Source organism: Periophthalmus magnuspinnatus, chromosome 17, assembly GCF_009829125.3.
Source record: "Periophthalmus magnuspinnatus isolate fPerMag1 chromosome 17, fPerMag1.2.pri, whole genome shotgun sequence".
Classification (NCBI taxonomy): Eukaryota; Metazoa; Chordata; class Actinopteri; order Gobiiformes; family Gobiidae; genus Periophthalmus; species Periophthalmus magnuspinnatus.
The window spans coordinates 28,714,874-28,724,280 of record NC_047142.1 but is presented as its reverse complement, the minus strand read 5'-3'; the positions used below and the strand labels follow the sequence as shown (position 1 = coordinate 28,724,280).

The window sequence follows — 9,407 nt, the reverse complement described above, 5'->3', positions numbered from 1 at the left end:
GTTCAGCTTTCTCCTGCCATTGGTAGGATTTCTTGATATCAGCCACTTCAGTTATGTTCTGGTGGTACATCTCATGTAAGGACTTGTCTTTGGGCTTATATTTTAAATGTTAGTGGCATACTGTGTTTAAAATGTGTTAGTCTTTTGGAACATTTTAGGGTTTTTTTAGATTTATGATTAGATTTGAGCCGAGGAAGGTTGAAATAATACCTTCTATGACACACTACAGACGACTAACAACTCAAGTATTTCATTCTGCTGTTTATTTTATACAGCTCTTGTTTGTGAACAATATTGTAGATTTAGAATAGTTTTTATTGTATAAATCTGTGGGTCAGTTTTGTGTCAGTGGCATAGATCAGTTTCAATATTATTGTTTATCATCTGTAATTGTGTGTATTCACAGACTCTGCTCTGTGACCTCTGTGACCTCTGATGGTGTCTCTTCCTGGACTCCGCCCTGTTGCGGCGGTGACACTGCAGGTGGGTGGGTCCTCGCTGAGGGCGGGGTTGTGCTGTGACATCGAGAGCTTCTCTCCTGATGCTGTGGAGACGTTTGTTCTGCTGCTGCACCGATGCACACGCTGCCTCTTCACCTGCGCCGAGAGCGGTCACATGATCACCCACCTGAGCACCCACGTGAGCCCCACCCATCTGAGCTCCACGCCCAATCACAGCCCCAGCCACACCCACATTAGCAGCACACCCAATCACAGCCCCAGCCACGCCCACATCATCAGCGCCTCACAGGAGTTCATGCAGACAGGTGACCACCAGAGTCAGAGTCACACGTATGAAACAAGAGTATGACATAATAACTAAACAGAACATTTAAGTGAAACGTCATGAATTCAGATGTTTGGGTTAAGTTAAATAACATGAATCCAGATGTTTGGGTTAAGTTTATTAACAAGAATCCAGATGTTTGGGTTAAGTTCAATATGATGAATCCAGATGTTTGGGTTAAGTTAAATAACATGAATCCAGATGTTTGGGTTAAGTTAAATAACATGAATCCAGATGTTTGGGTTAAGTTAAATAACATGAACCCAGATGTTTGGGTTAAGTTAAATAACATGAATCCAGATGTTTGGATTAAGTTAAATAACATGAATCCAGATGTTTGGTTAAGTTTAATAACACGAATCCAGATGTTTGGTTAAGTTAAATTACATGAATCCAGATGTTGGGAATAAATGCTACAGATGGTTTAGTGCATTCACCTCTTCTCAAAACATAGCTGAGTTCAAACTTAAATAGTTTTCAGCAGTTTAGATTAATAAATATCTTTAGTTGTTTTAAAGTGGATTTCCTTAATTTTGGATTAACTGAAGTTTCAGATCTGTACAGCTTTTTAAAATGTCCTTTTGGATGTTGTGATGCAACAGGTGGAGTTTGAGCTGAACGCAGTTCACTGGTCAGGACTGGATTGGTTTATGTGGAAAGGTTTTGAGGATAAACTCGTGTCAGAGATGGGACCTGTATCAAATTTTTGGTTCTTGGTTTACATTTTACAGGTTATATTTTTTTGTGAGTTGAAAAACATAGAGTATGTGCATCTGGACAAACTTATTTATATGTTTCCTGAGGTCCCTATCAGACCACCTGTCACGTCTTGATTTATAATTGTTTTGTGAGGTCCCTGTCAGAGCACCTGTTGGAGTATGGTTGCACACACAGAAAATTCAGACATCTTTATGGGGATACCAAAAGCCTCCTGTAGATGGCAGACATGTATTGAAAAAAGAACAGGTTTAAGTTGAGTTGCGAACCTGAGGCTTTGGAAAAATGTTTGCATTGTTTGTGGGTCTAGTTGAATATTTTGAACAAATCGAGTTGTGTCGTCTACTGATAATGAACAGGTCAAATACCTGCAGTGTTCAGTGTTAAACTTTGGTGGAGATGGAGAGGGTTAAGATGTTCTCTGAGATTTAGGATATCTTTGTTTAATGCAGCTGTTTAAGCAGAGAAGTGCCATGTGACTGTTGGTATCTCCATAAAGAATCACACCCTGAATTTCAGTATTCAGTGTTTTGAGAATGATTCGATGCCCTACCTCATCGAAAAGCAAGAAACACATCATCACTTATTATTAGGGTTTTCTTTTCCCATGCAGATATCAATACTTTGGCTTTAAGTGTCTGCCTATTCTTGATATCGATCTGTGTGTTTTAACAACAGTTTATAAACCAAGATGGAATATCAGCTGAACTGATATCTGGGGGCGATACCAGTATTGTGTTGGTGCATCCCTGTGATTTGTGTATCAGTATAATGATGGATGTCATTATGAACTGTTTATAAAGCCTGTATGCGTGTGTGTGTGTGTGTGTGTGTGTGTATGTATGTATATATATATATATATATATATATATATATATCACTCACACATATGTACATATATTTAGAATTTCTTTACTGATAATGAGAAAGTAATTTATTAGTAATAAAAGGATGCCACATGGTTTTATGTAAATAAAAATGATCTCCCTACAGAGAGGTTAAACCAAAGACACCCCAAAAATGAAAGTGAGCTCCTGGACAGTCTGAGGAGCAACCTGGCGGTGCTGAATGGACCGAAACATAATGTCTCAGAGGTGTTGTATTGGGTTTAGGTCAGGTGAACGTGAGGGCCAGTCAATAGTATCAATACTTTCATCCTCCAGGAACTGCCTGCATTCTCTGGCCACATGAGGTTGGGCATTGTCATGCATCAGGAGGAACCCAGGTCCCACTGCACCAGCATAGGGTCTGACAATTGGTCCAATGTTTTCATCCCCAGTCAGGGTGCCATTATCTAACCTGTAGAGGTCTTGTGTGTCCTTCCAGAGATATGCCTTCCCAGACCCTCACTGATACACCACCAAACTGGTCATGCTCAATGATGTTGCAGGCAGCATGATGTTCTCTGTGGCATCCCCAGACCCTTTCACGTCTGTCGCATATGTTCAGGTTGAACCTGCTCTCATCGGTGAAGAGCACAGGACGCCAGTGGCGCACTTGCCAATTCTGTTGGTCTATGGCAAATGCCAATCAAGCTCTATGGTGCTGTGCAGTGAACACAGAGGCGACTACAGGATGTTGGGCCCTCAGACCACCCTCGTGGAGTATGTTTCTGAATGTTTGGTCAGAAACAGGGCCACACATGAGTTGCCCACTGGAGGTCATTCTGTAGGGCTCTGGCAGTGCTCACTCCTGTTCCTCCTTGCACAAAGGAGCAGATACCGATCCTGCTGAGGGTTTGAGGACCTTCTACGACCCTGCCCAGCTCTCCTGGAGTACCTGTCTCTTGGAATCTAGTCCATGCTCTTGAGATTGTGCTAGGAGACACAGCAAACCTTGTAATGGCACGTATTGATGTCCCTTCCTGGAGGAGTTGGACCAAATGTGCAACCTCTGCAGCATCCAGGTACCATGCTATCAATAATGTTGATCCAAGCCAAAGGAAAAAGTCAGTCAGTAAAAAAATATGCCAGAAGAGATGAGGGAAAAATACCAGTGGCATCAACCTGGAAAACCATTCCTGTTTTGGGGGCTGTCTTACTTTTGCCCCTCTTTAGTGCACCTGTTGTTTATTTCATTAACAACAAAGCAGCTGAAACTGATTAACAACCCCCTGTGCTTCTTACCTGACCATATCAATATCCCAGAAGTTTGATTGATAGGTTGCCATACTCTGATTAAACAGTGTTCCTGTAATGTTTTTGAGTAGTGTGTGTGTGTGTGTGTGTATATATATATATATATATATATATATATATATGTATCTTAATAGAGTTCAGGTGTGTGGTGTTGTTGTTGTTGAAATTGAGAATTTCTTTTCAGAAATTGAGAAATTTGAATTCAAGAAGTTCCCAGTCTGATGAGGCATAGAGTGAGGTGTTATCTTCAGATACATTCTTCGGAGGCATCATAGGCCCTTTACTGCAACTCTCTCTCTCTGCGGCCCTCTGAAGCCTGTCCTTCTTTTGTCCAGACTTCAGTCTCCCTGTAGAGAGGAACGGCCCCCCCAAAGCCTGTCCTCCTCCTGTCCAGACTTCAGTCTCCCTGTAGAGAGGAACGGCCCCTGAAGCCTGTCAGTCTCCTTGTAGAAACAAATGGCCCTCTGAAGCCTGTTCTTCTCCTGGACTTTAATCTCCCTGTAAAGTTTATTGTGGGGGCATTTGGTCTATAACATCCAGATGCTCATCAAAGCTGCGTGCAGAAGAGAGCATGTCCATGAGCATATATCAGCTGGTTTGTGTCTGAAGTTCAGGTGAGCTTGAGTCTCTTCAAAGGTCAAAGTTCAGAAAGATGAAATAAAAATGTCCGAATCACTCCTTGTGGGTCTTTTACATGCTATACATAGACATTTATCAAGCCTCAGCTGCACAGAGCTTACGCAGCCTCTGGACTTTGGTCCTAGTTTAGACTTGGTTTAGTCCTGGTTTAGACCTGGTTTAGACCTGGTTAAACCTAGTTCTGGTTCTGTTCCAGGGGATAAAGAGGATGAAGACCTGTTTCTGTACGACATGTTTGACATCAGTGCTCAGGGGGAGGAGCTACAGGAGGCACACACCTGTCAGGTGAGTCAGGACGCCTATCAGAGCACCTGTCAGGGTCTGAGCACCTATCAGAGCAGCACCTGTGTGAGCACCTGTATGGTCTGAGCAGCTGTCTTGCACCTGTCGGAGTACCTGTATGGTCTAAGCACCTGATGGAGCACCTGTCAGGGTCTGAGCATCTATCAGGGCACCTGTCAGGGACTGAGCAGCTGTCAGAGCACTTGTCAGGGTTTTAGTGCCTGTCAGATCACCTGTATGGTCTGTGTTTTTCAGGTGAGCTCTTTGTTCGAGGAGCATTGTTCTCTGTTTAAAGAGGAGAGGGACCAAAGCGCCCACCTCAGGACCTTAGGACTGTGTCGCATCTCTGCTTCAAAGAGCCCCCCCAGGAGCCCCCCTAAGAGCCCCCCCAGCAGCTCCTGCAGGTGACCCTTATTCTTGTGATTTTATGAACTTAAAATAAAAATCCTCTTGTGGTTTTCATTCACACTAAACTCTGCTCTTCACTCAGGACAGACAAAACCCCAGGATCCACAGAAAAGTCCAGGAGAAGGTCCAGGCCTGCCAGAGTCCCGAGAGTCCATCTGAAACTCACCAAGACTGATCCACGAGTCCAACCCATCGCTCAAACCACAGCCCACAGACCTGTTCACACACCTCTGAGGGACTTTAGAAAGAGGAGAAGAGAGCCACCAACAAAATCACGTAAGATCCTGTTTAGCCAGGATCTGATCTGTACAGGTTTAAACACAATCTAAACAGTTTTAGAGGAGGGTCTAAACCTATAAGAGGATCCTAACCAGTCTACAGGGTCTGAACGGGTTTGCTCAAAGGCCTGTTGCTAGAATCTGGTTGGACTCAGAGCTGTGGAGTCACTTCATTGTTTATGTTCATTTGCTGCTTGAAGCTGATCTAAACTTTTGCACTGACGATGCAGCTGCTACAGCACAGATCAGGGAGAGACTGGACCAGCTCAGCCAATAGGAGTCAGGCTAGAGGGAAGTGGGAGGGACTTACAGTAAAAAAAAATAGTCCTGCCTACATTTAGATGATGAATTATTTAAAATGTGAAGATGATCAGACCATAAGTGCAGCTCTTTCTTTCAGCTGGCTCATGATAAACAGACCTATTGTGCATTTCAAAACCTTTCTAAGATCAGTGAAATATTTTCAGTAAGTGAGGTCGTGAAAGGTGTGTCACATGTCCCTGAGTGCTCAGCTGATGTGTCCCTGTGTTAACTCTATTACCATGGTGATTCACACTGTACTTAAACCTCTTTTCAGACACATAAGTCTTGAGTTTGAGTCTTGAGTTTAAAATTAAACCTGAACTCACCCCAAACTGAAACTAAAGCAGTGTGAGCATCACGCCTCAGGTCTTTTCCTGTGATCTGTCATACCTGAGGTTTTCTTCTGTGTTCCAGGAGATGTCGGCGATGATAAAAAAATTATCCGGAGAAAAAAACTGGAGAATCTTCAGAAAGAGCCCAGCTTCACCTGCTCAGTGTGCAAGAGGTACTCCACCACTCCCACTGTGCATTTGTGGGCAAAGCTAACGCAGTTAGCCGTCGTGACCTAAACATGAAGTGCGCATGGGCACGATTCAGGTCCATTGACTTCAATTCACTTTCTATGTTAAAACTGTCCCCTCTCTCCGTAACTGCAGGTTCGTCATTCTGACCTTAAAATGTTGGTTTTAACCTGCTCCACATAATGCTAGGATTTTTATTTCTCTATATTGTCCCAAAATCAAGATATGAACATTAATAACAGGGCAATCAGGCTCCAGATTAGCCGCTATAACTGCTAGCCTTGATGAGCTCCATTTGGGGCTGAATGCTGTGTGCGAAGTCACTCTCACTCAGTCCACTGAAATATGCACAGGCTATGACTACTGCTGGACCAGGCGTGAGCAGGCAGGATAAGGCATGAGAAGACAGGAGAAGACAGGAGAAGACTACCGCAGACTACCGCAGACTACCGCAGACTACCGCAGACTACCGCAGACTACCGCAGACTAACATAGACTAACGTAGACTAACGTAGACTAACGTTGTTGTGTTGCAGGACCTTCAGCTCGGCTCTGACCCTCAGGAGACATGCAGGTGTCCACTCTGACCTCAGACCTTTCAGTTGTTCGCTCTGTCCATACTCCAGCCGTCTCAGAGCCTCTCTACTGCAGCACCAGCGCACGCACACAGGTCGGCCCATGTAGTCCTGGTTTAGGCCTGGTTTAGACCTGGTTTATACTTGGTTTAAACCTGATTTAGTCCTGGTATATACTTGGGATAAACCCGGTTTAAACCCGGTTTAAACCTGGTTTAGTCCTAGTTTAGACCTGGTTTATACTTGGTTTAGTCCTGCTTCAGGCCTGGTTGTGTCCTGGTTTAGTCTTGGTTTAGCCCCACTTTAGTCCTGTTTTAGTCCTGGTTCAGTCCTGTTATGGTCTTGTGTTTTTCAGGTGAGAGACCTTTTGGGTGTCCTGTCTGCTCGTACGCGTCCATCGACCGCAGCTCTCTGCTCCGACACCAGCGTCTCCACAACAATGAGCGACCTCACTGCTGCCCCCACTGTGACTACTGCAGGTACTGCACCGCACGCTTTTGATCCTCCGCACTGCTATTATTGTTATTGTGTGTGTGTGTGTGTGTGTGTATGTGTGTATGTGTATGTTTGTGTGAGGTGAGCTCAGATTCACAGGTGACACATTGTTTCTTTGATGCAGTATCCAAAAGAAGAGTCTGGACCTGCACCTTCAACGCCACCATCACCACCTGACCACGCCTGACACCCCCTGACCACACCTGACCACATCTAATCACATCTAATCACACCTGACCACCCCACCACCTCACCACCTGACACCACCCGACACCACCTGAGCCCGAGCCCTGTACAGTGTTTTCGGATGAGAGTCGTCATTCCCTCTGACCTCAGCCACACTGTGGTCAGTCCCTCTGTTGACCCCAGCCTCACTGTGAGAGCCACAGTCAATGACCCTGACACAGTAAGACACATCAAGTCTCCGCTTTTTATTAGATTTAGATTTACTAGATTTTATTTTGTGTTGTCTTGAAAAAACACATTTTAGATATATTTATGTTTACCGATAAAGGCTTCAGTAAAAGAAGAACGTGCCAAATATGTTATAAAAAATGTATCTGTTCAAATTCAAATTAAAGTTGCGAGTAACTCAGGATGGTCATGTGATTAGCCGTGGTTAAAAGTTGAAATGTTTTGACAGCCCTAATATGAACAGGATACCCTGGATCTGGGAGTTAGGTCATGTCTAGAGAAGTTGAGATCTAATTCTTACAGATCTTTATGTGGCTCCTGTTGTGTGCCTCCTGTTGTGTTTCAGGCTGTGTCCAGGTGTTTTTTCAGTTATTATATCTGAGCTTTAATCTCCTGACTCATCACCTGTCCATCTCTTTGTCCAGTTTGTGGCGGTCACTTCACTGACGTGATGTGTCAATCACCTGTGGAGCTCGGAGCAGCTCACACAGCGGCTCGCCATCATGCTCTGGAGAGGGGTCAAAGGTCATGGACTAAAGTGGTACATCAGAGGAGAAGATAAAGCCTCAATCACAACATGGCACTTAGCAGCCCCCCCTTTCACATGGGCCCAGAACATGCTCTGCTCATGCCCTCCATTTGGCTCTTTCACATAGCAAAGTGCTACTGTAAAATTTAAATTTAAATAGAATATAATGATATCATGTAGTGTAACCAGAAAACCAAGCATGTAACCAAGGAAATGGCGCTGGGACGGAGCTGGGACGGAGCTGGGACGGAGCGGTTTCCCTGCCACACATAAACCTTTCCTGCATGGCTCTGTCCCAGTACTTGTATTTAGGCCCGAGCCCCTACAGGGCGTAGGGCCTATTGCTTCCGCAACGATGAGTGCGAAGCACTCATCGTTGCAGACTGTCTTCACGAAGTTGCGCGCGAAGCGCGCAACTTCGTGGCAGCACCGCGACCTTGCACAGACTCCTGTGTCCTAGCAACCCATGCCGTAGGCATGGGACATGCATATTTGTTCTTGCTAGCATGTCAGCGTCAACATTGAGTCAATGGGCGAAGCCCATTGACTCAATGTTGACGCTGACGCAGCGCGAAGCGCTAATGTACCCAAACACACTCCTGGCATCGAGCCCTATCCAAGCCCCCATGCCGCAGGCATGGGCCATACTTATAACTGCTAAAATGAATGGAAGTCAATGGGAGGTCAATGGCGGACCCCGACGTCATGGCGAATGACGAGCGCGTTAGCGCTCGTCATTCGCCATTGACCCCACGGTGACGTGGGGAAAGTCAAGAGCTTTCAAAAAACGTATAATATGTGTTTCTAATGTTTTCGGATATATTGTTTTTGCTAAAAATATTATTATTTTTTTTATTCTTCTTCTGCTCTTTGAGCAGTAATTTCACCCCCTGAACATATTCAAAAACTCACCAAATTTTGCCCAAAATTCAGGTCTGCTGAAAAATTTATTTTTTTATGTGGTGCATCATTGGGCATAAAAAAATGGCGCGACAGCGCCCCCTGCAAAAGTCAAAATACATTGCGTCAATGGGAGACGTCCCGACGTCAACTTTGCCGTAGAGCCACGAAATTCGGTACACGCATTCCTCAAGTGATGCCAAAAAAAAAAGATTATTATGGCCACGCCCTCTGACGCACCGGAAGTCGGCCATCTTGGATTGAAAATTCCAAAATGCAAAGTCAGCGTTTTCGCTGACGTCGCATTTTCGTCAACTCCTCTGAAGGCACTTCACCTGCAGGGCTGAAATTCACTGTACATCATCTAGACAAGTGGGGCATCAAAAGTTATCCAATTTATGATGATCCCTATTACGGTTTCC

The 9,407-nt window shown here is 44.7% G+C and overlaps 1 protein-coding gene across 2 annotated transcripts; it reads left to right on the top strand.

Annotated features, from left to right (window-relative positions):
- The first annotated feature begins 417 nt into the window (after positions 1 to 417).
- Positions 418 to 8,332, top strand: LOC117385598 (zinc finger protein 768-like). 2 transcript variants are annotated; one of them, XM_055228519.1, is made up of 9 exons: positions 418 to 766; positions 4,477 to 4,565; positions 4,818 to 4,966; positions 5,053 to 5,246; positions 5,966 to 6,056; positions 6,609 to 6,742; positions 7,003 to 7,126; positions 7,267 to 7,548; positions 7,982 to 8,332. In XM_055228519.1, the coding sequence occupies exons 1-8, from the start codon at positions 436 to 438 to the stop codon at positions 7,337 to 7,339; spliced, it is 1,185 nt and encodes a 394-aa protein (XP_055084494.1). In that variant the 5' UTR covers positions 418 to 435; the 3' UTR covers positions 7,340 to 7,548; positions 7,982 to 8,332. The 2 variants fall into 2 exon arrangements, with proteins under 2 accessions (XP_055084494.1, XP_055084495.1); XM_055228520.1 differs by having other exon boundaries at positions 481 to 639.
- The last annotated feature ends 1,075 nt before the right edge of the window (positions 8,333 to 9,407 follow it).

Excerpts from the sequence above, each read along its gene's own strand:
- LOC117385598 (XM_055228519.1), top strand. The coding sequence starts at position 436 with ATGGTGTCTCTTCCTGGACTCCGCCCTGTTGCGGCGGTGACACTGCAG. Across the intron at positions 4,967-5,052 it reads CCCCCCAGCAGCTCCTGCAG|GACAGACAAAACCCCAGGAT; the intron begins GTGACCCTTATT and ends CTCTTCACTCAG. Across the intron at positions 7,127-7,266 it reads CCCCACTGTGACTACTGCAG|TATCCAAAAGAAGAGTCTGG; the intron begins GTACTGCACCGC and ends TCTTTGATGCAG.